This window comes from Motacilla alba, chromosome Z (genome assembly GCF_015832195.1).
Source record: "Motacilla alba alba isolate MOTALB_02 chromosome Z, Motacilla_alba_V1.0_pri, whole genome shotgun sequence".
Classification (NCBI taxonomy): domain Eukaryota; kingdom Metazoa; phylum Chordata; class Aves; order Passeriformes; family Motacillidae; genus Motacilla; species Motacilla alba.
In genome coordinates, this window is record NC_052046.1 from 28475446 (window position 1) to 28495770 (window position 20325).

Consider the following 20325-nt stretch of genomic DNA (forward strand, 5'->3'; position numbering starts at 1 on the left):
TGGCAATATGAATTTGAAGTCAGAGTGCGATTTGATGTTCTTTTTCTCCATCTTGTGTTTCCAGCACTGGTCTATTCTTTTGTTCATCAGCTGATCAATAAACCTGATTTACAATTAAAGATTTCATTTTGGCAGACCTACCCATGCAATGTTGACAAAGGACTTCAGCATTTGGTAGCAAACGTCTAGGAATCTGACATGGAATCAGCCTTCACTATGAGGTCAAAACAGATCTCATTTTACTGGGAAGACATTATGGAGCAGGTTTTAATAAATTTAAATCAATGAAATAAAAAAACCTTAAAATTAATTTTAATCAGTTGCATATGTAGTGAATCTCTTTCAAAACATTAGTGTAATTTTCACTGATGTTTAATAGCTGGCAGTGACATCTCTGTGACAGACACACTCAAGTCTATGCAAATTTATGCATGCTTATCATGTTTATACATCAGTTAAGATTCCTTACTTCACTACATTTTTTTGCCACATGCACAGTATGGATATATGGTATAAGCATTTGTGAAAGTCCCATGGTAATGGAGATGTCTAATAAGAAAATGTTTACCGTTTTTAGGTCTGTGACCTTTTATTTTTTGAAGGGACAAAAAATGCCAATGTGTCCCTTTAGACAGGTGTTTAAAAACCCTTAACCACTCAGATAACTGTTTACATCACTAATAGTTCTTTCTAGGTCTGTCAGTTTCAATCAGCAGAGAGCACATGTAATCAGTATATCTGATAAACTTCTCAATGCCTTTTTAAAGCAGGATTCCCCAATCTATTCTATTCTACTCTCTCCTTTCCTTTTTCACCATTTCAAGTAGAATCTTGATAAGACAGAGATACAAGCAGCTGTGTATAGCCAGCTCAGGCTACAACTAATTTGTGCAGAAAAAAATTAAATCAGGAGGTAAATTATTTCTTGATTGCTCATTCCCAACAGAGTTGGGCATCATTCTGAAAAAAATATCAAATAATTGGTTTCAGACCATGTCAGACACATGCAATTCCCTTCTCTAATGGCTATGTGAGGTAGGACTAGGCCTCAGGGGTCACCAAAGAACTGAAAATAGCTTAGTGCCAGGCACAGCAATAGAGAGACAGAGCACATAGGAAATGAAATGGCAATAAGTGCAATCTATAGGGGAAATGTGCTTCACTTGGAATTTAATGTATTGGCTTAGAATCTGGCAGTAAGCCATGCAACAATTGTTTACATTTCTGTCAGCATCTGCATCTGTTCTGCTTTGTAAATGGCACTTATCATTGAGTGAGTAAATGGTGGAATCAATAACAACTGTTAAGGGATTTCCTTTTTTTTTCATATTCCATAAAAATTCACACTACAGACAATGTAGCCTTAGATTAATAAGAAACAGACATTAACAGGGTCAAAGGGATTTGTTTAGGAACATTTTATAGCTTCTTGGGTTTACAGTAATTGTATCCATGTGACTTGAATGTATCTTGTAACATATCCAAATTAAACTGTTAAAAAAATGTTAGCTTGCAGTAATGAAGATGATTTTTTGTAATTATCGTAAGTACTGTGTATAGAAAACTGCTGGCACTGTTTGTAATAATTTAGTTCTGTGTAATACCATGCATTACATCTGCTATGCAGAAATACTAAGTTGTTTTTTACAGTATAAGCAAGTTAGCGATTATATCCAGCAATACCAATTATTGAAACCTAGTAGTTGCATTAAAAATTGTATACCAACACGCAGTTTGAGAAAACTGTGAGCAGATGTCCATAAAAATTAAATATATATCTACTAAATGCAAATGAAAGAATAATACAACTTACATACAAACTCTGTTTAGGAGATAGTGTGCAGATGAATGCTGTTATAAATGCAAGGTTCTTATATTAGTTATGGCATCGCTTAAAAGTTGATATCACTGAGACCTGAGGAACGCATTATTGTTACTGGAATTTATGTATTATGAATGTAACTCCCTGTCCATGGCTTTGAAAATTTAACTCTTGGAATACCCCTATACACAGTGACTGTCAGCAGCCAAGTTTATTTTGCTTTATTAGGCTGTTTCTTTCTGGATTTTAGCAAAATGGTAATTCCATTTGTTACGTATGCAGGTTGTAGTTAGATTTTAAATTTAATATTGCACTTCTGATGTTTTTATTTTCTTCCTTATATAGCTTTATTGAATGAAATCCCTGACATTGCCTACTTGTGTCCCTAGAAGAACAATATTGTAGATCTATCTTACATGAAATCAAGCCTTAGAAATGGGGACAGATGAATGATACTTAATGTATTATGTATTGGGAAGGTATTTTATAGTATAATTGTTTAAGAGGGTTTTAGACCCCTTGGTTCCTGCTGAGAGAAATCCCTGCTGTAATCACTGAAGAAAACAGTCATCAGGTTGCTTTCCAAGGGTTCTACCATGAGTCTCAGAAGCAGTTTAGCCATGTGGCTCTATAGAGTGAGTAGTAAAGGCTAATTAATCTGAGAGCAACATTGTAATAATGTAGTTATTCTTTACCATTTAGAGCCAGCTCACTTCTGATGCAAGTATTTCTGTGCCACACTTTACTGTGCCACATACCTGGATGAGTTGAAATGATCAGAATTAGGCACTCATTTTTTGAGGTGTTGTAAATTCAAAATTCTTTAAAACATTGCAGGTGCCGTGCTCATTAAAAATATTTATATAGAGAGCAAAAGTTACATTTAGCTTATGGGTCTCATTCATACATGTTTTCTTATGCCTTTTGAGATTTTTAGTGCCTCCAGGCTATAATCAAGGGAGTTGGAACAATTTTTTAATGGTTTCAAGAGCTACAGGTTTGAGGAAAGTATCACTTTTGAAACTTGCTATAAAATCACAAGTTAGCAGATAAACACAGGTCATCTAGATCTAGCTCCGCCTTATTTCCTATGTATCTTCCTTTTCAAAGATAAGGGAAAAACTTTAAAAGTGCTAAGATAAATGCAGATACCTTGCTACTAAATTTAAGTACTTAGGAGAAGGTCAGGTACAATAATCAAGTGCTTTATAGAATGTCTTTCACTTAATGTTGCTTGAAAAATGCTTTAATTAACTTATTAGCTGTCTTAGAATTCATACAGGGACCTCTCAACTTTTTCACTGGTGAAGTGAAATTCTATGATACCATCTGTCCAGCTACATCCAGCCAAATGGTCTCTGGTAAAATGGACAGCTTTATTCTTCGACAAGGGTGGCATGTCCTTCAGATCTTATGAAAATTTCTTCAGCTTCAGTTCTGGTAAAATGAAAGGCCAAACCTGAAAATAGTACCCCTAGTTTCTCTGGTTTTGTATAACTGCATCAGCTGCCTTAGCACCAGCAGACAAACCTTGCATAAATTGACAGACACCCTTCTTTTGCGCCTTCTTTTTCCTATTAGAAAAGCTGTCTAAGAATAACATTGTTTGGGTTGACAGACTTATAGTGCCTGTTTTTTGATAGTTGGGGTAGTAAATCAGCATGCTTGAAGAAATTAAATATCCTTTAGGTCCCCTCTGCCTCTATGTGCTAGGAACTCAAGAGTACAGATTATCTAAATTGCATGGAAGTTTTGATTCATTCTTCATTCCAGTTTTGTGTAATGACCCATCAAGATTCATTTACTTGCTACAAATAAATGCAGTGCAGGTTTAAGTTAATTCAAGTAATTTTTTAGTCTTCTCCCTCCTATCCCCCCAGAAAGAACTGCAGAAACCTCAAGTACTCTCTCTTTTTTCCTCTTAGCAAAATAGTTGTTCTGTCCTCCATGAAGCAGAAAGACAGTTTGCCAGTTTTCCTGAGGTTTTGTCTGAAAATTCAAGTTCCTTAAGAGCTTGTGTGCATTAGTGAGCCTGAAGGCCCTGACCAGCCTTTTCAGGGACCTACACTGCAGCCTGCCCAGGAGATCTATTTCACCTGCACCTGAGTCCTCAGTCCCTGCTTGAATCATATTACAGGTGTCCTGGTGTTCATCTACCCCATTGATTCAATTTTCCTGCCATGAGCTTGAAACTGCCTTATCACCATGGTTCCACTGAGTGGTCACTGAACTCTGCCTGACTTGTGCTTACTTTCACCAGACCAGATCCAGACTCAAAAGGGTGAATTAGCTTCCTGACTCGACCTCAGATTTGTGTCATCACCATTAACTTGGCTGATGATCTGAACTGTTGGTTGAAACCAATCGTGTCCAAGGGTCTGCCTTACTTAGGATCTGCATGATTGAGCCCTGGCTGGCAAGGAGCCTGTCCTGCTGGCCATATTATCATGCTTGACTCCCTGTTCCTCAAGTAGCAGCCAGACTTCAGTGGTCACTGACACTGTGCTTAATTTGAATGTTTTCTGTTGTAGCTTGAGATAGCTCATTTTCCCGACTTAGCATATTTCTGCTAGCAGATTTGACCTCTGGAGCAGTGTAGGAATCATCAGCAGAGGCATTGGTTTTGTACAGCAGTATTGGTGTGATCCTTGTTTTGCAGAGACGGAAGCCTGGGGTTATGTTCAGGAGCTTAGAACCTTTTTTTACTCCTCTGTGTTTGTTTAGATCCCGATCTCAACTTTTTTTTGAGCAATATTTGTAAATTAGCTCATTGGCACATTGGCAAAGGCTGTAGAATGCACTTTACCTCTCCATAGCCTCTGTACCAGCCTTTCTGTCCCTTTTCAGAAATTCTTCTCTCTAGGTATTGCTTTAGCAGAAAGCCAACATATCCTGTTGTTAGGAGGTACTATAGAGGTCCTGTTTATGTTTGTCTGAATCCAAAGATCCTGCTGCAGTTATTTCCTTGTACAGGGACTGCATGAATTAAAGTTGGACATACATAAAAAGTCAAATTTAGAAGAATGATAGTAGTAAAAATTGCTGCTGGTTCAGGAAGGAAGTTGGTTTGTATCATGTAACTTTCTCCATTTCCTTTCTATCCTGCTGTTAGACTAGAATGCTGTTGCTTAACTGATTCGCGGCTGGCTGAGATCAGCTTTCAGCCACCCTATGTGTGGTCCTCTGTGGATTGGATAGAATGCTAACAACAATTTCAGACCACTTTCATAATGGAGGGGTGCACAGTGTCACCTGAATAAATGAGTTATATTAGTTTTCTGACCTAACCCTCCAAGTCATGATCTATTCATTAACATTTTCAGAGTAAGCATACTCCATTTTGTGAATATGGCAAATTTTCCTCCAAACAGGTTGATGCCACTGAGGTTTGGTCGAACATCTATCACAGCCTTCATGTCTGTTTCACATCTGTCCACATGGAGACATGTTCTCTTCATGACAATCTTCTACAAGATTTATAAACTGTTTTGAGATGTTCTCTATGTCATTGCATTAGCTGATTCGCTCTTGGCTGTTACGCAGTTCTTAAAGGTTTCTGTCCTGTGGTTATCCAGTCAGAACAATGTCAGAAGAGAGGTGCCTTTTTATTCTACTCTGCTTAAAAATGAACAGTGATGTGCTTGTTCAAGCAGGCTGGTCAGTGTTCTTCAAAATTAAATGCTACAATCAGCATTTTAAACCTAATGGTCTGGATGTATAAAGGCCTTTCAGTCAAGCTTTGGATAATCACTACTTAAGCATCAAGTACTAAATAAATGAGTTGTCGTTTCTGAGAAGCAATAAAACTGAAATATGTTCTGAATTATCATTAAAAGCAAAAGTTTTTACTTTTTCTGAGTTGGCAATGTATTCTAAACACAGCATTACTGTGGTATACCTCTGTCTTCTATGTCCACTTTCTTTCAATCTAATAAGGACAATATCATTTGAGGCAATCAAATAAGTGGACATTTCCTTGTTCCTCCATAGATGGGGCAGAAATATCACAAGGTTTTCAAATTATAGGAGATAGAACTAATGTTCTGTTTATTTTTAGGATGTGCTTTGTGGTTCTTACACTGCAGTCTTTTCATGTCAATTAACTCAGATTATATTCTCTAGTTTTCAGGTAAGGAGTAAAATCCTGTGAATCTGATTTTTTGTAGGTTTAAGACTTAAAATTAGAAATCCAGTGATAGAGTTGTTATTTACTCATTATTCAGAGAGGAAAGACGCTAACAGAGGCAATTATGCGTAACTCTTTTTACATTGTTAGAAATGCAAGGAACTAATATGAACACATCTGTTTGGAACTTTGAGGAAATTCAAATGCGGGTGCAAAACCTGCAGTCCATTTCCTAGTGCTGTAAAACTGGAATAGTGAATTATGGAATTAGCTCTGCTACTTAGATCTATGTCTATTTAAATGTGATTTGTAAATGCCTAAAAATTATTTAGGAACTTTGAGGGAAAAGGAAGGTACAAAATACTTAAAATTTGCAAAGGTCAGAAAGATTTGACACATAAAAGTACATTTCAATCAATTTCTTTTTGTGTTCGTCTTTCAGAGCTTCCCTTTTAAACTACTCTGGCTCTCCCTCTGATACTTTCTAGATTAAATTTTCTGCTGATGTTACATCTGCAACAGAACTGCGTAGGAACATGGTACATCATCTCACCACAATTTGCATAGAAGTGCAAATTTGTTACATTTAAAGACATTATAAAATTAAAGTACTTAAACCCATGTGGTTTGGTAATACTGAATTGGAAACATCTCAGAGTCGTTTATAGTCTGACTGTGCTGAAATCTGAGTTCCCTGGTTGATGTGACATGATTATATGTTATGAGTGCATGTGTTAACCTTTCAAAATAAAATGTTCGGTTTCTTCTTTTAAATATCAAATGCTTATAGTTATATTACTTGCTGATATTTGCTCACTGACAGTCTCACTTGTTTTCAAACCCCACATATTTAAAGTTGTGGAGTGTTAGATTGATGTTTCTTTCACTCAAATGTCATATTCATCAACTGTATTTTGCTAGCAGATTGTTAAACAGACAAGGTGACTTGCAGAGTGACAAGTGATGTGATGTCCCAAACCATTAAAATACAGTAATGATGTGGATTTTTTCCCTTTCGGCTTTTGCAATACAGTGGGTTTTCTGTAAAACACAGGTGAGAACATTTCTGAGTGGATCCATTGCATGGAAAAAATCCTAGTTAATGAATAACAAAACTTGGAAGTCAATTGGAACCTCACAGATAATTGAGAAGTTCTGAAGACTTGGGAAAAATATTGTAACAGTATTTTATAATGAGAAAAAGATACATTATGTTATAAGGAAAATGAAATTGCTTGATGTATTATACTGTCTTACATAATCAGTTTTTCAGTATCATTTTTTTTTCCGCTATAATAAAAGCTATTTTATAATTTTACTTGAATAGCCTCCCAGGAATACCACAGGAAAGGACGGAACTTCTGCTTAACCTTATATCAACTCAAATGTCTTTCTCAACTTATCAAACTTTTCTTATTAATGGAGGAAAAAATTGAAGAGCTCTCTACAGAAATTCTGCTGCTGCCTTCATATACAGAGAGGAATAAGAATGTTCAAGGTAATGAATGATTGTCCTGATTTATTGGTTTACTTTGTTCAAAAGAATAATTTTTATGCTATTTCATCATTAATTACCTAATTTGTCATCATATTTTTCAAATAAATGTGTTTCCATATCCACTGAAAAAGCTTTTGAAATGTGCAGATTTACATTTAAGCACGATGACTTGTAGAAAAGATCTGATTGCAGTGTATTAAGATGTGATGTACTAACTATAGATATTGATGGAGAGAAATGATGAAAAACTATCAAACACTGCAACATGGTATGTTCTACAGGATTCTCTACAAAATCCTATGTCTCATAAAGGACACAACAATACTCGGAGTCTGAATCCTTTGAAACTGAATTTTTCTGAGCTTGTCCTTAAAAACTGCCTTTTTCAAGAGAGAAAAGCACATACATTGTATCAGTTTAATTGATCTTAGTGTACGTGAAACTAACTGCTAAAGGATATAGTCTGTGTTTAACCTGTATTTCTCACACTTGCCCGTATGCACTGTGTTTACTAGCATGCTTATCTCACTGGCTTCACTGGCTGTGTTACAGAAGGAGATTCTACATCAGTAAAATGATAAAGCCTCAGGTTTGCATTTGCTATAGGTTCCAAGCTCACTTTTTTTCATCTAATTGAATTCAGTAGAAGCAGGTATCGGGAAAATTCAGGTGAATAACACCTTCCAGGAGCATGCTCACAAATGTTCTTTTACTCTGCTACTTCTGCCAGTGGCGACTCTAAGTCATGAGAGAGAAGTGGTTTCAAGAGCTTTGATTCTTTTGCAGAAAAATATCAGACCAGTAATGAGGCCAGGCTGCTCAGGGAGAGAAGATAGGTGAAATCAAATGTTCACTATCTCTATAGTTAAGCTGCAGGCTGAGGAGAAAGGTGTTTTGGGAATGATGTAGTTTCAGAATACTACATTGATGAAAATAAAAATATAAAATAAGAAGAATTCCAAGGCACACATTTTATTGTTGTATTCTTCACCTATAATATTGACACTCCAAAGTTACAGGTTAACTTACATATTTTTACAATATATGTCAAATCTCTAATAAAATGTGCATTCATATCACATTTTTGCTGACTTCAATGTATTTCTGCCTCCTTTAGTTAATCAGTTTTACTAATTCCAAGAAATGTTAAGCTATTATACATAATAATTTATGTTTTATGGCCTTGATTCTACAAAGAGGTCTTTGAATAAACTTGTAGAGTTTTCCTCATGTGTTGGGCAGGGTATACACTCAGTAAGGGCAATGGTAAATGTACTTTTTATTACTGTATTATGTGAGAAAGTGTAAAAAAAATTCAAAAAGTCTTGAATGGGAAATTTATTTGATATTTATGGGACTATATTTTAAGGCAAGTAATTCAGAGAACTTAACAATTTCAAGATAAACAAGAAACACTATACTTTCTAGGAAGTAAAAATTATCCTGCTTAATTAATTAATAAAAAATTTTCCAAGCTTAATTATGTACAGAACTATTTCTCCAAAGAGTGTTAAGCCACCTTCTTTGAGAAATGTTCTTTTAGAGTAATCATGTCTATAGCAAGTTGGTTCTTAATTGGTTCCTCTACTTAATCAAATCTGAATGGGAAATATTATTAGATGTTGTAGGAGGCAGTCTTGTGGGTGAAAGGTACATTCCAGAAAAAACATAGAATTCATTTTGCCCTGAAAAACAAGTGATGGTTAATATTTTTCAGGTGCTTCTAGTGAAGTCTTCAGACATATATTTGTATTTAGAGTTGCTGTTTGATCAGGTGGTTCTATTCACAAAACTGTTCTCAGTGATATGTTTACAGATAGTTTGTGAAAAGAAGACATGTCCAGAGAAAATTTTAACAAAAGGTCTGACTAAAAGAAAAGTTTATTGGTGTTACTTAATTTTCATATTGTTGGAAATCTAAGTTGTAATGAAGTGAAAGATGATTTGATGTGGGAGAATGAAAGCTATGTTCCCAGTAGTTCTAGGTTGTGTTACATACCTAAAAAGATTTAAGATTCTCGCTGTTAATGTCCTATATTGGGTTGATAATTTTTTTTTTTCACTGATGATGGCTGAGTTTTTTGATCTGAAGGATTGGTTAGAATCCTTGTTTTATTTTCATCAGAACACATTGTAATATGTGACTAGACAATATAATGGCCATCTTCAGTACTTATTTAGAAGCCTTATTACTAGAAATCTTGTTTAATTTGGCAGAGTCAAGAGTGTAGATATGTCTGAAGCAGCTTTAAATTAACTTGTGTACAAAGGTCAGGTTTACAGTGCAGCACAGGCTGCAGAACCAGCCTAAGAAGCAGAGTGAATTAGCCCAGACTGAAGTGAGTGCTGATGGTGCTAGAAAGGTACCCATACTCTCAGCAGGTTCAAGCTAGGTTGGGTATATCCAGCCTACCCCTCAGTCTCTGCAGTGAGGGATATCTGAAGTGTCAGTGCTCTGCATGCAGTACTGCTGGCAAACTAGGGAAAGATGGCCGATTCATAAAAGGTAGATGAATGTCCAAGTCGCCTAAAGTTTCCCTAGGCATTGCATAGACAGAAGCCTTGTGCTTGTGTCCTTGGTTGCTTTTAGTATTCATGGGAGACTTTTAATCTATGTAGCTCACACAGTGGTGCAACAAAAATAATGCAACAAAATGTTTTTTTCATGTGCTTGTGTGAAGTGGTGTGTTTATGTCTATAGCTGTTTCAATGTCAATTGATTTTTTGTTTTATATTCCATAGTACTTCAATTTTGATGTTTAGAACATGTATAAAGTTCCATCAGAAACAAAGTAGTTCTTTGGATGGTTCCTCTTTGTAATTTTTTTTTTTTGTCCCAAAGATGTTATTTGAGTTTTATCTAAACCAGGCGGTTTCTTGGCCCTCATTTTTCCCTAAACCCAGCAATGACAAAGAGCAACGGCTGCATAAATTGGATGTAAGAAGAACACTTAGGGTTTATCACAGAAGAATCAAAGATTTCATATCTTCTGACAGATTGTTTGTACTCTTAGGGGGTCTTAAGAGGGGTCAAATGGCTTCTAAGAGTTGCTTAGCTAGATGGTTAAGGGATTGTATTAGAGAGGCGTATGTAGTTAAGGGTAAAGAGGCTCCCAGGGTTTGTAAAGCTCATTACACTAGGACTATAGCTGCTTCTTGGGCGGAGAGGTCGAAGGCTTCCACATTGGAAATTTGCAAGGTGGCCACCTGGGCTTCTCTTCATACTTTTTCATTGCATTATTGCTTGGATGTAGTCTCTTCTGCAGATTCTGCTTTTGGTAGGAGGTTGCTTGTGAACCAAAAAAAGAACAGTGGAGAAAAGAAAGACATGTAGTTCAGAGTTCTAGCTGGCAACAAGACAAGTTTCTTTGCAGCGTGCACAATGGAATCCTATGAAGACCAATTTAGGTCGTTGAAAATAGATGTTAGAGGGAAGTACTGCCTACCAGTGTTCTCTGATGGCAACCCCATGGCAGACAATAGCACCAAAGGAAACAGTGAACCAGAGTGAACTCTGTAGGGAGATGGATGTAGAGAGTTTTTAGGTGATACAGATAGGTCTCTGAGTTCAGTTTGAGTTCTTTATCTGGCATCTTCTGGAATATATTCAGAATTCTCATTTTCACAAATTACTTTGCATAGATTGGAGAAAAGAATTCTCTGAATTGCATTTTTCAATCTACCTTCTTTTCACTGTTCTCCATCTAGTTCTTCCTGATTTTATTTTTTGACTTTACCAGCAGTAACTTAGTGTTCCTCAATATGTATACACCAAGATTTGAGCTTGATTAAAAACTGTATTTGTGTTATCTAAGCACAGTTTTTAAAAAATATAGTATAAATATACATTTAATCTACTACCAATATGTTCTTCAAGTTATCCTTTAAATCAAAATAAGGAGAAAATAATGCAAAGTTCTTGGACAAACAAGTGATGGTATGGTTTTGCTCCACCCCTGAACATTAGTGTGACATCTGGACAAGACTGCTACTCTGCCTTTTAGAGAAAAGGTATCTGTATTTTTCTGTCATTTACATGATATTAATTCACAATGGTGCATAACTTCATTCCACTACAGACATTGGATTTCATAAAATTAGAGGAGTAACCATCCCCAGTTTTTTCTTGACTATTTAACCCTTTCATCTGCAGGTATCTCATCATACCTACTGTGATGAGGTAGAATACTTCTCTGTTTACATTCAGTTGAAATTAATGAGATGTTCTAACACACCCAGTACTTCCAGCATCACAGCTTCTCTTTGAAGCAATTAGGAACATGATTGTCTGTAATCAAGTGTTAAGCATGAGAGTTGGGTTTAGAACTCTCCCAAATTGCATTCTCTTTCCATCTTTAAGTTAGATTTTTCTTTCCTCTTGGGTTTTCAGAAGCCTCTTGTTAAGACTTCTAAAAATAAAAAATATCTAATGTGCTTTCATCTGTCTCACTCTTTTTCCCCATTTCAGTGAGAAAGGTGAACTTTGGACAGATCAGATAATGAATACCAAGAAAGGCTTTTTCCAATGGAGTGCTTGAAAACACTGTGGGTGAAGTTGTCAAGTCCTTAGGTTTACAAGCTCTGTCTCACGGTACTAGGAAGATGTGCAAAGGTCTTTCCTTCACACCTTAAAGAGAAATGCTTGACTCTATATCCGTTTCTGGAAAGTGTAATAAAAGGAATGTAGATTAAAATTTTTGAGGTGCTCCTAACAGACTTTTATTGCAAAGTTGCAGTATTGCAAAAGTTGCAATTGAAGATTAAAAAAAAGTTGTGATTTTTGCTTTGGTCTCAACATAAGATGTTCAAGTATCTTCTTTCACAAATACACAGCTTCAGTGGATCAATCCAAAGTGAAGATGGATTTGCACTCAGAGGACAATATGATTTCAGAGGTACATTTTCTGCATCTGGGTTAGTACAGTTTGCTCAGTATAGTACAACAAGTAAAAAGTTCATTGTTGAAGATAGACAGCAGAAGGGTTTTTGACCCGTAGTGAGTCAGGGATTTTTTAATTGTTATTTATATTTTTGGAGGAATGGTTCTTTCTACTTCTGCCAGCATAGTTTCAGTAAAAGCTCTGATTGAGCTGGCTGAATCCAATTTGTAAGCTACTTTGATAGCATTGATACTTAGCTTAGACGCAGATAGTGAATAGCTCATACAAAAGCTTTCCTTGATACTTTGCTATTCTATACTGCATGCAAGATGGTGTCACAATGACTGTTCCTACAGCCCCAAATGCTATAAAAATAGGAAAGCTGTGGAATTCTATAAAAAAATAATATAAAAAAATAATTTTATTTCTTATAAGAAATAAAAATAATTATCTTTAAAACGCAAGAGGTAGCACTGTCATTCTTCGGTCTTTGTAATCATCATTACAAAACCAGAAAAATACTGAATTGGAGAAAGAAAGAAATAAATTTTAAAAAAGAAAAAATAGATAAAGGGGACTTAGGCAAACAATTGTTTTGAAGAGAAGAATAATCCCAGACAAATTTTAATACACACAAGGAAGGTTGGCTGAAGCGTTTTGATTTTAAGTCTAGCACTGGATCTAATCTTGTTCTCATTATTTACAATCAAAGTTATTAAAGCTGCCTGGCTGGTAAACTAAAGAAAGTACACAGATTATGAACATTCCATCAAGACTAGATGTTTGTAGAACATCGGTTTCAAGAAAGATAAAGCAAGGATCTGTGGTTAATCCAGTCTTTCCTAATAATCAATAACGCTGAAGGTTTAGAATATGCTCTGGAAAAGGAGCAAATATGAAAAAATTACATTTTTCTTCAGCCACCATTTTCTTTCACAACAGTCACTTTTTTTCAGTTCTCTTTCTGCAAATTCTTTTTTTTAAACAACCATGTGAGAGGGATCACATGCATTTCTTTCTATCTGTGCAAAAGCAGTTTGATATGTGCTGTTTAAAGAGAGGAGTCAAAGAATTTGTCTAGATAGGTATGTTTCCTCTGACCCTTGCCTGTCTTTCTGTCTGCAGTGGCACACTAATGTGGGCTGAGTAGCAGCTGTACCTTAACTAAACATGTGCTTCTCTTTCCCAAGAGAGTTTGCTGAATAGGGTAAGACAGTCAGAAGACAAGTTGTAAGGCCCTAAAATCCTTACTTGATGAGACACTTAAAAGTGCTCTTGGTTTTTCATAGTTAGACACACACTACAAATACCAACAAGATATTCTCAGGAGGTCAAAACAACTTTACTGGCAACTTCAGGATATCAAGGAACTTTGGCAAAACGTCTAGGCCAGCATTCAATCAACATAAAACACTTTTCAAAGCATTAACTTACCTAATTTGACTTTGCAAACTCTAAGCCTGTTCAGTTTTAAGTTACTCAAAAATTCCAAGAAGAGGGAATTAAAAGAAGAAAGAGAGAAAGGCAGAAATTATATAGAAAAGGACAAATATAACTACTACCCCTGGTTCCAGTGGTGTTCAGCTCATAGAGATTCCAAGAGGAGATAGGGTCAAGACATGCTGACCTTGTGTCTCGGGTTAAATACCCTTTGGCTTTCCTGGGCCTGTCCCCAGGTGGGAGTTCCAGTCATCTGGCCACTCTGGGGCTGAGCTGGGGCTCCAGGGGCAGGGTGTGGAGCATTGAGCTGGGGCTCCAGGGGCAGCGTGTGGAGCATTGCCTGCAATGTGCCAGGGATTGGTGGCCACTGTTGGGCTGGGATACAGGCTCTGGGGGGTGCAGTTTATGGAGCAAGGCCTGACCTGCCTCTTTCCCTCACACACACCCCCAAAACATTTTGAGCAAGCATTCCTTCCAGTCTCTCGTACAAGTGAAGAATTCACAGGACAGGAAGGGTATAATGTGTTATCTGTCTCTGTGGAAATAGTGTTTGAGAGGAGGGTTGTAGTAGCATCTGAAGAGTGGAAGCTCTGTGAGGGGCTGTGGCTTAGTGTACAATATTCAGTACAAAGTGGGAAGGTAACCCTTGATAGATGGAGGTTAAATCGAAGAAGAAGATGGCCTTAGCCAGTCATACCCAGATAAGATTTGGGGAAAGCAAAAATTTGAGAAACCAAAGGAAGTCAGTAAAATAAGGGAGACTTGAACCTGGGGCTTCTTTAAGACCAGTGAAATTTTTAATGTGTGTGAGCCTATATGCACAAGCATAGATACACATGAGTATAAAGCAGAAATGTCCAGACTGTTAATTAGACAAGGAGGTAGGATAATCTAGTAGAACATGTTAATTTAATAATTCAATTTAATAAAGAGCCTGTTAAATGACTGCTGTGGGTATAAGCATCATTTGGCTCTTTGCCTGTGGTCCTGGAGTCACAAATCTACCATCAGCTAGATACTTATTTATCTCAGATGTGAGTTGTTAACAAGTAAGGCAGCAATGCTGTGCATACACAAGGATTTTAGCTTAAATGTTTAAGGTTTACTTTGAAGTCTTGATATAAAAAGTTATAGATAGCAGATCTAAGTAGTGACAATAATATAAGAATGTAAACGTATAGAAGTTTACTTGTGGTTATAGTTAAAATGTGATGTTATATCTATAAAAAAGGAGAGTTGAAAGGAAAAAAGGCAAATTTAAGGTAGAAAGCATAGAATAGAAAAAAAGGAAAATATCCAGTCAAACTATTAGTCGGGTTTTTAAAATTCTGGACTAATTTCTAAAGAAAACAGTTAGAAACTTTATCATAAAATACATTAAAACATGCTGAAAAAAACCCAGTAAGTTTCTGGTACTGTCTATAATGGTGAGGATCAGGGAGTTGGATGGCCTGGTTAATATCTTTTGGTTTTATGTTCCACCATTTTATCTTTCATTTTTCCCAGTTTAAATCTGTCAATGTTTTTTTGAAAATGCAAACAAAAATGGTATTTGGGAAAAAACTCCAAATGTACAAAAAAAAAACCCCAGAACAAAGAAAGAAACCCCACAAAAACTTCAAAGCTCTACAATGTTGTATAAGTGTATGAAAAACAGTGTTTATTTTCAGAATGCAAATCAATTAAGGGAAAGGTTAAATCTACTTTGGATGAATTAAATCCAATGCTGGAAATTTCACAGAGAGAGAAAAGCTCTTTAAAACTTGGCCATGTACTACTAGTAGCTTCAGATCACTGAAGACCTCCAAAATTATTCCTGGAAGATAATCTTTGACAATGCTTTGGTAGCACCTGGTCATTTAAAACCTCTTTTAATTTCATGTGAAGTACGTTACTTTAGGAATATATGCACCAGTCTTGTTTATGCTACAAAACAGATTTTTAAAATACATATTGTTTGCTGTTATTCTTGTATCTCTTTGTGACTCACAAAATCACAAAATGGTTGAGGTTGGAATGGATCTTTGGTATTCATATTGTCCAACAATCACTGCTCAAGCAAGGCCTCTAAAGCCAATTGCCCACAGTTATGTCCAGATAGCATTTGAGTATCTCCAAGGATGGAGATTCCATAACCTCTCTTGACAACCTTACAATGCTTTGTCACCTTCACAGTAAAAAAAGTGTTTCCTGATGTTCAGAGGAAACCTCCTGGCTTTGCGTCTGTTTGGGGCTGTGACCACTGGCCCTGTCATTGTGGAAAACTGATTCTGACCTTTTTGGATGCTCCCTTCAGGTATTTATATACATTAGTGATATATCCTGCCCTGCCCTTTCTCTTCTGTTGGCTAAGAGTCCCAGTGCTCTGAGTCTGTCCTCCATTCCCTTCGTCATCTTCCATAGCCCTTTGTTAGACATTCTCCAGTATATTCATGTCTGTCTTGCACTGATTAACCCAGAACTGTACACCACTTGAGGTGTGGTTCATCACTGTTAAGCAGAGAGGAAGAATAATTTCCTTTGACCTGCTTATAATGCTTTACTTGATCCAGACCAGATACCATCAGCCTTTTTGCTGGCTTATGTTCAATTTTGTGTACTTCTGGACCCCCAGGTCCTTTTATGCAAAGCTTCTCATCAGCTGGAAGAACACCAGCATGGGCTGATGCCTGGGTTTGCTCCTCCCCAGGTGCATGACTTTGCTTGTTGGACTTATGAGGTTAGTGTGCCTATTTCTCCGGCCTGTTGAGGTCCTTCTGGACTGGCACCATGGTTATCTGCCATCTTCTTTGATGGCAGCTGCAGACTTGCTGAGGGTACACTGTACCGCATCATCCAGATCATTAATGAAGATGTTAAACAGGATAGGACCCAGTACTGACCCTTGAGACAGATTGCTAATTACTGGCCTCAAACTAGACTTTGTGCCACAGATGACTGCATTTGGGGCTTGGTTATTCAGCCACTTTTCAACTCACCTTACTGACCGTTTGTCCAGTCCACACATCTTGTCTACATCTTGTCCTCTAACGAGATCTTGTGGGAGACAATGCTATGGGCTTTATTGAAGTCCATGTAGAAAATATCCACTGCTGTTCCCTCATCTACCAGGCCAATAATTTCTTCACAGAACTTTATCATGCTTTGGCCAAGCATGACTTCCGGTTATTGAAGCCATGCTCAATGCTCCTGATGAATTCTTTGTAATGCACCTGGAAATGCCTCTGTTACCTTCCTTGGAGTTGAAGTGAGGTTGACAAGACTCTGATTCTCTGAGTTGTCATCCTTGCCCTTTTTGAAAATAGGAATGACATTTGCTTTCTTCTAGCCTTTGGACTCTTCTCCCAGTTGCCATTATTGATCAAAATTATTGAGTGGCCTTGCAACAACATCTGCCAGCTCCCTCCATAATTGTAGGTGCATCCCATGAGAGCCCAAGGATTTCAGTATTTTGAGTTTGCTTAGTTGTTCTCAGACCTGATCCTCTTCCACCTAGAGTACATCTTCCTTGCTCCAACCTTACGTCCTGGTCTCTGATGCCTGGGATTCCTGAAGGCTGGTCTTTATAGTAAGTGCTGAGTTGAAGAAGACATTAATTATCTCAACCTTTTCCATAACTATGTTACCAGATCTCCCATCTGTTGAGCAGTGGGCTCATGTTTTCTCTAGTCTTCCATTTATCACCTGGGTACTTACAGAAGTCCTTCTTTTTGTCTTTGACATCCTTGGCCAAATCAAGTGCATTTGAGCTTTAGCTTCCTTAACTTTTTCCATTCTTAGAAGTTACATAGGTGTCTCTCCCAGGTTACCCATCCTTACTTCTACCCTCTGTATGCTTCATTTTGTGTTTGAGTTTGGCTAGGATCTTCTAGTTCATGGATGCAGGCCTTCTGCCATTTTTTTTTTTCAACTCTCTTGAGATAAGCAGAGGTGATACTTGAATATTAATCAAATTTCTTGTGTCCCATTACCTAGGGCCTTATCCCATGGGACTCTTCCAGGCAGATATTTGAAGAGGCAAAAGTCTGCTCTTCTGAAGCCTGGGGCTGTGATCTTGCTTTTTACACTCCTTTGTGTTCTCAGGATCTGGAACTCCACTATCTCATGGTCACTGCAGCCGAAGCTGCCTTGATTTTCAAATCCCCAACAAGCACCTCCATTTGTGCTTGTATCACTTGGAAGAGGAATCATCAGTACATTTCAGGAGCTCAGATTTCTTGAATCACTGAGAAAAGTGAAATCAACCCCAGATACTGGTTTGTCCTTGACAAAACTGGGGCAATATCCCTTTACTCTAAGATTTATGAGTGAGCTTTGAACCAGCCCTTCTTAAGGAGCTTCTCTTGTTACTTATGTTTTTATAAGCCATCATTTTGCTTATAATATCTGCACTAATTAACTGTCTTTTTATTCTTATTATATTGGTGCTTCCAAATAAGTAAAGGCTGTAAAAATATATTAGTGTTCAGTTGATATAATTCTTTGAACAAAGAGAAATTAATTTATGTACAGCTGATCTAGTGTTATTTATTCTCTGTAAGAAGAGATGACTTCACAATCAGTATAAAAAATGCATTAATGACAAAAGAAACCATAATTTACACATCATATGTGCATTTGTATAAAATACAAGTACCACCACATGGTGATGTCATCCTGTTATGTAAAAGAAACTGTATATAACTTGAATTTGACTTTATTATAACATTAGTATTCCCCTGCATATTCTTGAGGGTTTTTTATGCTTCATATTGATATATAAGAAGATGTTGAAGGCTGCTGACTTTTCTACAGAATTAATCTAAACTTTGATCTCTTTTGTCATACTGTGCAGGAGTTCTGAAGAGAGCTAGTGGGGAGCTTTTAATAGGAGAAACTAGAGCAAATGAAACCAGCGTGCTTCCTGAGCAGTTACTTCAGGTAGAAGAGGTGAGTACAAAAAGAGTCTTATACTTTGTATGGGGTTTTCTTTTGTGTGTGTCTCCAGTGTAGGCTTTCACCATGTTCATTATAAACACCTCTTGCTGTAGTTTCATTACTTCAGCTTCTATGTGCAAAGTTTCAGTTTAGATGGAATAAAATCTTATGGCATTCAAAGAAGTGGTTGGTATTTAGTAGTTATTAACAGAAACAATGCAATTATAAGATACCTCATAACAAAATGGAAAAAAACCACCTTAAATATGATAGCTTTCTTAGCTATCATATTTAGTATCATATAAATATGATACATATAATCTCAAAGAACCTTGAAGAAGATTTATGAAGTTGTTAGAATTTGATCATAATGGTTCTTCCTAGAGGTGTAGATGTCATACAATGTCTAGTTTCTCTGATGCCAACAAACTATTGTGTAATAAGCTCTGTGCTTTGTAGAATGTACATACAAGATTGTTTTTATCTGGCTCCCATTTGCTACAAAATACATTTTTAATGTTGATTTTGTGGCACATAAATGCTCCAACCATCTCATACTTTATAATAGTGGAATTTAATTTCTTAATGGCTTGATTTTAATGCTGAAACTTTTAAAAATGTACTTTGGATTGGTGTGTGAAACTAATATGTATTAAAAAGAAGAATATTTCAGGTAGATTGGGATGTACTTGATCCCCATAAAAAAATTGAGGGAGTCCAAAAGTGTGTGTCCATGAAGGCGTCTCTGTGCTTACAAGAGCTGGATTTGCTAGTGAGGAAAGGGAAAGGAAGGAGGATACAACTTCTGAATTGAAGTAAACTAGAAGGGCTTTACTTTGTAGCCCTTCATTCTCTTGCAATGTGTTATAGCTGCAGGAATAGTTAGAAATCTCTCTTTTCTGTTCTCCTACTGTGCCCTCATGGTGGAGATATTTATTGAACATCATCTTATGTCATTAAAATATATCTCTTACAACAGTGGTGCAATTCTCAAATGGCCACTTCTGGAAAGGTTTAAGTCCGATATAAGTCATAAGAGCAATGCAAAGTCAGATAAGTTGAAAAGTAATGATGTCCTACTGGGTCTACTTCTGGCAACTCTTACACTTCAGATTACTTCAGAAGTCTCTGTTTAAACAAGGCAAGGAACTGATGTAAACAACAGTAAAAACTAGCATTGGCCTAAAACTACAAATCTCTATTTAAACATTTTAATCTTTTCTAAATCCAGTTCTAGAGACGTGAAATATAGTGTAGCTGTGTTAAAACCAGCTCCTCTTAAGGGTTTCCCATTGAGATTCATGGTTAGTAACTTCCAGTTGTTGACTTGCAGTGAAAATTATTACAGGGTATACATTGCTAGATTACTTGTTATACTATTGAAAATTCCTATGAATTCTTTGACTTTTTAAAGTAGAGTCTGTTAAAGATTACAAATTAAGTAAAGATGAAGAATGTTTATGTTTTTATAAAAGCTGTCTTGTTTAAACAGGAATTAGTTTTTTTCTGAAAAGTTTGATGACATGTTTAATGTTGCTATGCACTTTGTTGAGTGTAAATAGTGCTTTTAGTGTGATTTCAACACTAGTGGACTATATTTTAAATTCTTCCAATAATTTCAAAATGTGATGGTGTCCTGTAA

General features: G+C 36.5%; 1 protein-coding gene across 11 annotated transcripts in view; it reads left to right on the top strand.

The window, feature by feature from the left end:
- Window positions 1-20325, top strand: part of KIAA0825 (KIAA0825 ortholog) — a 243184-nt gene that overhangs the window by 65404 nt on the left and 157455 nt on the right. For 10 of the 11 annotated variants that reach the window (XM_038124585.1, XM_038124589.1, XM_038124588.1 and 7 more), the window contains 2 exons: window positions 7276-7446; window positions 18601-18695. In XM_038124585.1, coding sequence (XP_037980513.1) covers window positions 7276-7446; window positions 18601-18695 — 266 coding nt within the window. The remainder of the gene's footprint in view (window positions 1-7275; window positions 7447-18600; window positions 18696-20325) is intronic. The other variant, XM_038124587.1, reaches the window with a different exon arrangement.